This window comes from Emydura macquarii, unplaced genomic scaffold (genome assembly GCF_026122565.2).
Source record: "Emydura macquarii macquarii isolate MOO-44397 ecotype Brisbane River unplaced genomic scaffold, CSIRO-AGI_Emac_v2 contig_2846, whole genome shotgun sequence".
Lineage (NCBI taxonomy): Eukaryota > Metazoa > Chordata > Testudines > Chelidae > Emydura > Emydura macquarii.
In genome coordinates this window covers 3,301,868-3,312,860 of record NW_027132983.1, presented here as the reverse complement: position 1 = coordinate 3,312,860, position 10,993 = coordinate 3,301,868, and the positions used below count along the sequence as shown (strand labels likewise).

General features: G+C 37.6%; 1 protein-coding gene across 2 annotated transcripts in view; it reads right to left on the bottom strand.

Annotated features, from left to right (window-relative positions):
• Positions 1 to 902: 902 nt before the first annotated feature.
• Positions 903 to 10,993, bottom strand: part of PRKCD (protein kinase C delta) — a 52,473-nt gene continuing 42,382 nt past the window's right edge. For both annotated transcript variants that reach the window (XM_067568051.1, XM_067568052.1), the window contains 5 exons: positions 10,145 to 10,207; positions 7,179 to 7,317; positions 4,328 to 4,516; positions 3,531 to 3,659; positions 903 to 1,438 (listed from right to left, as the gene is read on the bottom strand). In XM_067568051.1, coding sequence (XP_067424152.1) covers positions 1,280 to 1,438; positions 3,531 to 3,659; positions 4,328 to 4,516; positions 7,179 to 7,317; positions 10,145 to 10,207 — 679 coding nt within the window. In that variant the 3' untranslated portion in view covers positions 903 to 1,279. The remainder of the gene's footprint in view (positions 1,439 to 3,530; positions 3,660 to 4,327; positions 4,517 to 7,178; positions 7,318 to 10,144; positions 10,208 to 10,993) is intronic.

The following is a 10,993-nucleotide window of genomic DNA, read 5'->3' as shown; positions in this document are numbered from 1 at the left end:
TTCCCCTATTTATGTACAGATGTTACTGAACTGTGGAAAGTTCACACATGGGGCCACAGCTGTTCTATTTGAAAGCTGGTGTTATGGGGAATAGCTCCTATTTACAGTGTTTAACCTCAAACGTTCAGGTCAGTGGAAATGTTCCATTGCTGAAAGGCCAGGTAAGTATGTCCAATATTCCCTATAATAACAACCAGGGCTTTTGTACTGATCTTATTGCTCCTGCCTATTAATAAATGCACTTTAATGCGTAATGGTATTTATAGCAGTGGAAACTTGTACTTCAGTCTCTAAAAATTTACTCCTAAGAAGTGGGCTGCTGCCAGATACTTGGGCTAGAACATCTAATGCTTATGTTTGCTGAGAATAAATATTTAGACTAACCAGTGAAGCATGGCACATGGAAAAAAGATCACATAGCGAATTGGAACACATTTCTTTTTTCCTAATGGAACCTATCCTTTTCAGCTACATTGCAGGTGGAAGGTTGTAGCAGTTAATTTCATAACCATGCAGCATAGAAAAGAGATGTAATATTATTGGTAGGTGGAAATAAATTAGTTGTCAGCAGTATTTAATTATTCTTATGGTTCAAAAACTAAAGAGACACTGAGGCTAAGCTTTGAGAATTTGGCAAAAAACATGCGGGAGCCCCCACAGTTAATAATTGTAGATAAACATGAGTTCTTAAAATATTGGATGGTATCTAACAAATTAAATCTTAAGAATATTAGTTTGCAATGAGGGAAAGTTGTGTTAGATGCTTGCCTAGTGACTCATTCTGATCAAAGAGAGAGACTAGTGGGGGTGGGGAGTGGTATCCTTAAAAAAAACCTGAGGATTGATGCTTTTAAATCAGGAAGATTTCTATACTTTAAGTAACAAAGATTCCCCCCCCAAAATGACAGCCACAAAAAGTTTAATATAACTTCACATTTTATTGAAGAGGAATAAAAGTGGCTCAACCATATAGTTAAAAAAAAGACTTATCTATCATCTTGTTTCCAGAGCAAAATATACAGCATATATATATATATATATATAATTACATTCAAGTAACCAAACAACATTTACATTTTCCCCACTTAATGCACACATGATTCTTAATATCTTAAACCTGACCCTGCAAAAGACCACTGCCAGTTAATCAGCAGTAAGAAATTAGTCATGCTATTCTATATTATTTTGAAGGAAAAGTATAGACAACATTGTTGGACCCCATATCACTTAGCGTTTGGAAGCCTCTGTTTACAATTTTTAGCCCCAAATGTTCCAGAGACTATTTAGCCAGGATTTGTTCAAACTTAGGGTTAATAAAAGAGAATCCAGCAAATGCAGATTGATCCATGGACTCTATCAAGTTTTTGTCACTGTAAGATAACCGTGCCTTCTCACTCAGAAACTCTCGGTCAAAATTGTTGTAGTCACTTGCTGATTTCTGTGTCAAAGAGGGGGGAAAATAGTTAGTGGCTTCCTTGCTTATCTATTAAAAGCACAGCTTCAGACTAATTGTATTTACTAAAGAGAAAAGGTTTAAAAACAAAACAGTTTAAGAACTCACAGCTGTAAGCAAATTATTAAAATGCTTCATTTAAGATCTTGAACCCCTAAATACATACTTTAGCATATTTTCAGATTTATCATCTCAATAGTTCCGATCACTAAGTGTGTTAAATCACACTCGTTTACTGATGAAAACTCAAGCCAAACTAGTGAGAAGGAAGTTTAGTGCTTTGTAGAAGGTTGAAAAGTCAAAGGATGAATTCTTGGAAGTTCAGAGTATCACTATTTCTATATTTACTGTGTGGGAAGCTCAATTTGAGGTAGGTGAACACACCCAACATCTCAAAATAAAGGCCGACAACTGTAACAGCTCTGAGTAAAATGAACTGCCAACATTTACTGTTTTAACTGAGTCTTATTACTATGCTACGAGATGGAGATATTACCGAACAGGATTCCAGTGGAGAAAACCAGAACACTCATCTGCTGAGTTGTCCATTCTCCATCAATAAACAGATTCCATGGCTATCATTAAGAGGTTTATCACATGTTCTTTGATATGCTTTTTAAAAGAAGTATTGCCAGAACTACACCATGGCATAGAGACTCTGTATACGGGAGGAAAGATCTAACTAGTAGTTAAAAGCACTAGGCTTAGCTTCTTGGGTTGTGTATGTAGGGGGAAATGAGCCATGTAAATACCAAAGAAAGAAAATGCTACAATTGAGAATGAATACTAGCCAACTTAATGTGGACTACAACACTTGTGTGGTGGTAGCCTAGCTATTACAGTAAAACCTTAGAGTTAGGAACTGACTGGTCAACTGCATGCCTCATATGGAACCAGAAATACACAATCAGGCAGCAGCAGAGCCAACACCTCCCACTCCCAAAAAAACAAAACAAATACAGTACAGTACTGTGTTAGACTACTAAAAAAACAGGAAAGCTTAAAAAGAGATTTGACAACATAAGGAAACTTTCTGTGCTTGTTTCATTTAAATTAAGATAGTAAAGTTTCAAAGCTGTATTAACTAGTTAGAAGAAAAATGCTGCTTTTAAGTTAATGTTCAGTTGTAAACTTTTGAAAGAACAATCAGAACATGTTGTTCAAAGTTACGAACAACCTCCATTCCCGAGGTACTCCTGGCTTCTCTTGCGCTCCTCAAAGAATTTATTTAAACTGTGCATATGATGGAGAGCAGAAATCCTTTCTTCCCTCTAGGTACTAAAAAAAGACTGATTTGAAGGGGATGTGGAGAAGATCGTTTTTTTTCTTTACAATATGGACTTGCATTTCCTTTTACTAGATAGGATGTTGCTGCATGTTTTGGGTTACTGTTCCATTACAGGAAAACATAGCATATGGTCTAAATGAAGTGCTTTAAAATATGCCTCTGGAAGATTCCTAATTCGTGAATAAATGTACTACTACTATTACTATGTCAGGAAGGATCATAATGAAAGTTATCTTAACACTTATTTCAACATGCAGTCTTTGTTCAGATTTTTTGGTCTGACCAGTGATATAAATTGTATAAAGACTTTAAAATAAGTGTCTGTCATCAGAGGGTAGTATTAGTTGATTAATCCTTTTCTTTTATGATCAGTCCCACACTGTGCTTGATAACAAGTATGTGATGTTCTTCAATGGAAAAATCTAGAGCTAGTCCACACTTGCTCTAAAAAATCCTTATATACACTTGTAATTCATTTCCCCCGTTCAACTCATGGACTGTTCACATTCCTTTTCTCATTAGGAAATCTTCAAGTTTTTTTTTTTTTTTTTTTAAATCAGTTTCTTCAACAAGCATCTTCGTTAGTGACAGTGTCATAGCCAGGCTATCTAACCGTTTTTGTTTAAGTGATGACCACCTATTTCTAGCTTCAGGAATGAAAATTTGGAAAGTCAGACTTATATCAGTGTCTCTGGCTCTTATAGTCAGTATGAATCATTTGGATAATCAACTCTGAGAACAGTGCAAAACCACACTGTAGATTACACTAAGTGTTGGAATGATACATACCACTTTTGGCTTGAAAGGGGGCTCTATCTCTCTCTTTTCTAGTGCTGTCCAGTTGATCGTTTTGAAGAATGAATGGTCCTTGATGTTCCCAGTAATTCCTAGTCTCTTTGTTGGATCCCTTTCAAAAAGCTTAGAAATAAGACATTTGTGTAAGATTGAGTTCTGAATCCTTACATCTCCTCAGTGGGAAAGGGGAACACAGGGCTTTAGATGGTTGTGTGGGTACATGGGCACTAACAGAAACTGTGGAAATGAGTTATGTAGTGGTGACGGGGACAGGTAAATCCACTGACATTGTCCAGCAGGGCGTGACTGCAGTTCATATAGACATACCCGAGCTAACTTTAACCAACTTAGTTCTGGTACTGGAATGGTGAACCTGTGAAGGGCTTCAACACAGGCCAGACAAGCCCATTTAAGTCCCTGTTTAACTACTCATGGGCTAGCCTGGACTGAAGCACATGCTCCAGTAGGCCACTACCTGACCTAGCTCAAGTATGCATTAATGAGCACACCTGTGACTGCACAGCAGCCCTACCTTAAGTGTTTCCACTCAGTGGTTTCCCTGTCCCCTCTGACATAGTTTTAAACTAGCCTTAGTGCAAAATCTGCTTTGGTTCAGTTTCATAAAAATTGTTCATTGTTTGCCTAATAATTACACTTCTGTGGAAAGCTTAAAATTATAAGGCGATATTTTACAGAAAGTGCAGTTTGGTAATCTGTGAAGTTAATGCCATCTTTCCTTCCCCTAATACAAACTTATCAGCAGGACCTACTCTGTCACAGCCAACACCTACCTTCTCTAATATGTCCTTCGATTCCTTGGTAATCCAGCGGGGGTAGTGAGGTGTATCCACTCGGATTGACTCAAACAACTCATCCTCATCATCGCCATGGAAAGGAGATTGTCCAATAAGCATCTCATATAGCAAGACCCCAAATGACCACCAGTCCACAGAAAATGTGTACTTCAGGCCCTGAAGAATCTGTTGACATGGCAGGACATATTCAGGGGAGAGAAAATACAAATGCTTATCAAGAAATGCTCAGGAGGATCATTTAACCAGGTCTGCAAAGAACTTAAAAAAAAAAATGTCTTGGTCATGTCCAAAATCCCAGTCTGCACTTTAAAAGGTTAAATCATCTTGGATACTAAGTCATAAATACTGAGTTTTCTACCAATAAACTATTTATCTGATTAGGAATTTGCAGCTTCTCTTCATACACAATGTAGACCTGCATATCAACTACAAAGAATAAGAGATTTTCAAAAAGCAAAGCCTTCAAAAATCAAGAAGCAATGGAAGGAAAAAAATAAGTTTTTAACATGATTATTGCCTCGTAAAATGAGCTTTGTGTCCTACTTAAATGGCTACAGTTTAAATTGTAGCTCGCAGTATATGGAAATGGTGCAGCTAAATTCTTTGTCCAGATTATGGTCTTTCCAGGCAGAAATGTTCTTGGATACAACAACTTGGTTTTTCAATCTTTTGAAGACAGAGAATTTGAGTCACTTCCCACTTGCACTAGTGTAAGTCACTACAAATCCTCTTCAAGATACATGATTGGAAGAAACTAGATTGATTGTGATAAAAAAATCATTTACTAACAAATTGGACATACATTGTGATGGAGCTCTCATAACTGTAACTAGAATTTCAATTATCTCAATCTGAACTGTATTACAGGTGAAATTTTTAAAAGTAACCATGTGATTTAAGAGCACAAGTCTTATTGAATTTCAGTGGGACTTGTGCTAAGTCACTTTTTTTTTCCCCCCAAAAAAATTCAAAATGTTTTATACCTATAAGCTGGTTTCATTTTGAATTTCATGATGTAGGAGAAGGAGCCAGCAAAGCCCGGCTTTGAATTTTGACCAAGTTCACATTTTAGATAAAGAGCATGATTATGCCAGTAGCCCTCTTTCTGACCCAAGAACCTCTGGATTCCATCTGGCGGAAGGACCACCAAAAGAATGTGATGGACTTAAAGAGCTCAGTCCATTTATCTTAATAAAGAGAAAGTTAAGGAATGATTTGATCACAGTCTCAGTACCTATGTGGGGAACATATTTGGTAATGGGTTCTTCAATCTTGCAGAGGTATAACAATACAATGACTGGACGTTGAAGCTATATAAATTCAGAGTGGAAAGAAGGTGTACATTTGTAATGGTGAGAGTAATTAACTATTGAAACAGTTGACCAAGGTTTCTGGTGGACTTTCCATCACTGACCATTTTTAAATAAAGATTAGCTGTTTTTCTAAAAGCTCTGCTCCAGGAATTACTTTGGGGAAGTTCTATGGCCTGCATTATGCAGGAGGTCAGACTAGTTGATCACAATGGTCTTTTCTGCCCTTGGAATCTGAGTCATGTAAGGTCTCCACTGAAAGCAATGTCACACAATCATTGTACAACATGTGTAAGGAGTTATGTTTATATATACTGACAATTATGTTCTTAAGGTCTGGTCACCACAAAAGTAAAAAGCAGGTTCTCTTTCAGGCAAGAAATGTCTGTTTACACTGTAAATTAAGTACTGTATAGATGGTTCACAATGGACCTCCATTTACTGTCTGAGCTCAATGCTAATGAAGAATTGTGAAATCTTCAAAGAGGAAATTCACAGGAAAAAATGAACTAGCACCTTACAAGTAAGGACAATGAACTTTTGGGGGCATAATTACAGGATATGGAGGTGCACCCTCATTCTTTCCATCTGTGAGACCAAGCTGCTAGCAAGCTTACTCTTATGAGAAGGGGTCATAGTCTCACACTGTTTGAAAATGCTGAGGAAAGGACTTAGGGGAATGCCTTGTTAGTTAAATTCAGGCTCTAGATTTTGTTTTAGATAGAAAAATGGTTACAATATTGCCACTTTCTACCACTTGACCTCTTCTGTTTGATAATAAACTTATGTTTTTCATGAGTGCTGTGTGTTAAGCAAAGTTATAATCCTGAGTTGAATCTTACAAGGTGGCGTGTGGTCTGCTCCTTTGGAAATAGCGGATCTATGTTCTGAGAGTGTTCAGGGGAAAAGAGGTTGAGCATTCCTAAGGGACACCGAGGGCTCGGGGGTTGGCATGTGTCTGTCGCTACCTGTACAGAGTGGAAAGCAGTGCTGTTATTGTCAGAGGATAATAGTATTCAGGAGCTGATCCACAGATAAGATTGCCTCACAGTAAGAGCAGGTAGTGGTGAGGTGCCTCACAATCACAGGTACCTTGGAGCAGCACCAAGTATTCATGGTGGAATTATACCAGTGTCCACTGGGCAATAAGGTAGAAGGGATAACAGCTGCTGTTAAATCTTCACTAGCTGGGTAGATTTAATATAAAAATGAATTGGTATTATGAAAACCCAATGCATGTTTAGAGATTTGTAGCTACCTGCAGAAGTTAAATCTGCCGTATTTTTAGGATAGCATCTGAATTCATCTTTCTAGTTGGATTACAAGCATTTACAAATAAATATCTTTAGAATGCTAATTTTTGAAAAAGATTAAATAATCGATTACTATTATCCTGTGAAAAGAAATATAATTAAATGCTGTTGAGTGCCAGAGGAGACTTTCTAAGCAAATTCCACATTACCATTGTCAATATCAGAACTTCACTCTTCTAAGCACTTGATTGATTCTGTGCTTACCTCAGGTGCTATGTAGTCTGGGGTACCACAGAAAGTGCTTGCTCTGTTCTCTCCAACCACATTCTCTTTGCACATACCAAAGTCAGCTATTTTGATGTGGCCTTCTTTATCCAGCATCACATTGTCCAGTTTGAGGTCTCTACATGGGAAGGTAAAATAACGAACTTCAGAATACTGCATTGTTAAAAACAAATGACTAAGCCACACTTGCAGTAAGGTGTAACTGCCTCTCACTATGTGAACGTACCTTCAAAATTGATCAAATAAATTTCTTCCCATATGTATCAGTGCAAGTTATTTATAGTGAGAGTAGAGCTGGGCACACGTTTTTTTATTTGAATGGAACTGAAAATTGATTTTCAAAACTTTCAGCAAATCAGAGAAGTTTTCACTCAGATTTCAATTTAATATTTTAGAAAACTTCTAAACAAACCTGTCTTGATTTTTACTGGAACAATTCACCATGATCTATGCAAATCTTGGAAATATTTCAGTGTTGCATATCTGCATTCTTCACAGAATTTTTTTTCACCATGCTGTAGTTGTGAATCCAAAAGACCATTTTGTTGTGTCCCTTTCTCCATCTTTTAACTATTCCCACTTTAAAGACAATACTTAAGAAGTGAGCTAGGTAAAACTGAAGTTTATGCAAGCATAACCACAGGAGCGATGGTTAACTGCGGCACTCCTACCATTACATATATCTTTTATAACTCAGTACTCCCCTATCCCTGTAAGCACATGGTAAATCATCATCATCTATTTTTCTATCCTGACCAAGTTTGTCTTTTGCCAAAATCTATTATAATATCTCTAAGGAAATAGGCTTGTGTTCAGGACAGTCTCTCCTGGTCTCCCGGTCTTCAATAATGTCTGAATGAAAGAAGTTAACTGCTGTGTACAGCATTATTTATTAATTCCAGATACTTACTAACTCACAATTTGCAAGTATCAGAACTAGAGACCTGAAAACAGCTACCTCTATATACCTCCATACGAGATGCTATTGCTCTGGAACAGATGCCGGCACAATGATTAACTTAACCATCCCAGCTCTTTCCCTACCCATGCTGCAAAGATGACATTTGTTATGAATATCTTTGAAAAAAGGAACAAGGCTAATGGCTAACTTCATGTACTGTTATGCATTTTTGATCCAGCTGGATGCAGCAACACATACCAAGGAAGTCAGAGTAAACAGCTGTCAACAACCCTGCTTACTGACCCATACAGACATGATTAGAGCAGACGTTTCACAAGATGACAGGGAATTCTCTCTCCTTGGTAGTTCAGAAGTGAGTTCCCCAACGCAGCTGCAAAGATTGCCCAGAAACAGTGATCTACTGCTCAAGACCATGAAACAAATGTCAGAACTGTCCCTGACCACTCCAGAAGCACAGGCTGCACTATTAATCCTCTCTCCAAACTTTTGACACCACCTGTCCTATTGGATTATAGTAGTTGATATATAGATGGAAACATCGTTCTCATCTAAGTGATTGTTAGATGGATTTTCAAAATGATTTTAATGGAGTAAACTAACATGTTCATTCCAGCATCACAAATATTTGTAAATATTGAAAGTTTGTATTGATTTCTACAGATTGTCTACATGAGAAAACTTATCAGAACTCCCTGTGGGGCACACTTATTCCAGAATAAGTGTGTCTCTCTACCGTGCGTTTTGCTGGTTTAGACAAATCTTTAGGCAATTAAACAAGGCTTTTTCATTTGATTATCAAGTGTCTTTGGGCCTGCTGATCCTTCCCCCTCCCATGGAAAAAACCCACAGGAGGATAAAAAAAATAGGTGGGAAAATGCCACAACTCTGTTAGTGGGTTATGGCTGCCTTCTCATCCCCTCCAACACAGTGATGATGGACAAGTGGGTTAGGCACTTGAGAGTGGGAAACCACAAGATAATTCTAAGCCCTGGGCATCCCTCATTATGGCAGAGAAATTATGCCTCTGGGAGGCACCTTCCTCCAGCAGCACATCTTCCATTGCTTTCTCCCATGCCAGCTGTGCAGATGTAGTGGGGGCTGCCTTGAACAGCATTAACCCCCATCACTTTCAGAAATTGGCTAGTAGTTAATGGATGCACACAGCAGATGCTCCCCCAATATCCCCGGGAAACATGCAATAGAACAACTTCTCTCATCCAACCCTTAAATTTCTTCATGAGAGGGCTACTGTTCTCAGAACTGCTGACTTGCGTAACTAGCACCAGTACGAAAGCATAAAGCTAATCTTTGTCCTAGGTTCTCTACTAAATATGGGCAAATGTGCATATAGGCTGAACCAGGGCATTATTACGCAGTTAACTTAAGTCTTAAAAATAAGAGACAGAGAAGGTTATGTTTCAATAGGGGAAAAAGGTGACAGAATTTGATCTCAGCAACACCAGACAATGCAGCTACACCATATTTACTCAACTGCACTTGAGATCAGAATCTGGCCCACACAGTCTAAACAGTGTGTGACGCATTTAGACATCTGCAAGCTCATTTCTGACTTGAATTTACAGCTCAGGCAGCAGTGTCTCTCCTTATTTTCTATAGAAAGCAGCAGCAGAGAGCTTTAGCCTCAGTGCTTTTCACAAAGAAGTTAATGGGAATAAATACAGCCTCAAGGAACCTCTAAATCTCCATTACCACTAAAATAAAGACAAACTGTCTCAGTCTGAATACTGTGCTTGGCAATAACTAATGAGAAACAAAGACACTTCTGTGCAATGTAAATAATATTTCCTTATTGTTGTTGCCAAGGTGAAAACACAAGAAAACAATTATAGTCTCAAGTACTTGCCGAATTGCCTCTTAAGACCTTGGGAATAAAATCAAATGTTTAATAAAGAATGTGTCCTTTAATGTGTCCTGTTTGTAGGTTAATCACACAATCCACTAATACATCTCAAGAAATATACCCAGGGTTACAGGGCCCATATCAGAGACAATCAGTACTCACCTATAAATAATGCCTTTGCTGTGAAGAAACTGTAAACCGCATAGTATTTCAGCTCCATAAAACCTGAAATAGAGCAATACCACTTTAGACTGACTTGCTTAATTAAGCAAGAAACATTTATTACATTGTGAATGCAACTAAAGAAAAACAGGTGTCTAGTATTATAAATTTACATACCTGTTAGTTATTTGGGAACAAATCCAACAGATTTAGTTATTGCATCATTACCCTGTACAGTTTGCAATATGGACATACTGCAGTGCTGAATGCTGCTATTTTTGAATTGTACATACTAAAACTGCAGCTAAAATTAATCTCTCATATCCTTAGAGTCTGCCATTTCTTTTCTAAAAAAGGTGGCTTGACAGTTTAAATATCACTTTGGTGCTGCCTCTGAAAGCTACAAGGTTTTTGCTGTTTTGTTTTGAACACTACTTTTCAGTTTTACACATACAATTCCAAGAATTAAGGGAGATAGCACCTTCCTTTTTTTGATGCTTTGCTTCCACCATGGAACGTTGTCCCTGATCTAACCTTCAATCTTCCTTGTATACACTTGCAGAGAGGTGCATAGCTGAGCTTCAAGAGGTAACAGTAAAGAATTCAACAAGAATCTCATGGAATCACTTTAAAATGGATGGGGTTCTTCACGTCAAAAGAACATTACACCTCATCCTTTAATTGTAAACCTGACTATAAAAGAAATCAGTGAAATAAATGTGGATCTGAACAAAGCTGAATACCTTCCTTCAGTGTTCACCAAAATATCCGTGTATGAGATTTTTGTTGAATTTTACTTAGAATTTGTATGGAAAGACCATGTCTGATGAACTTCTGTTTAAATTACAG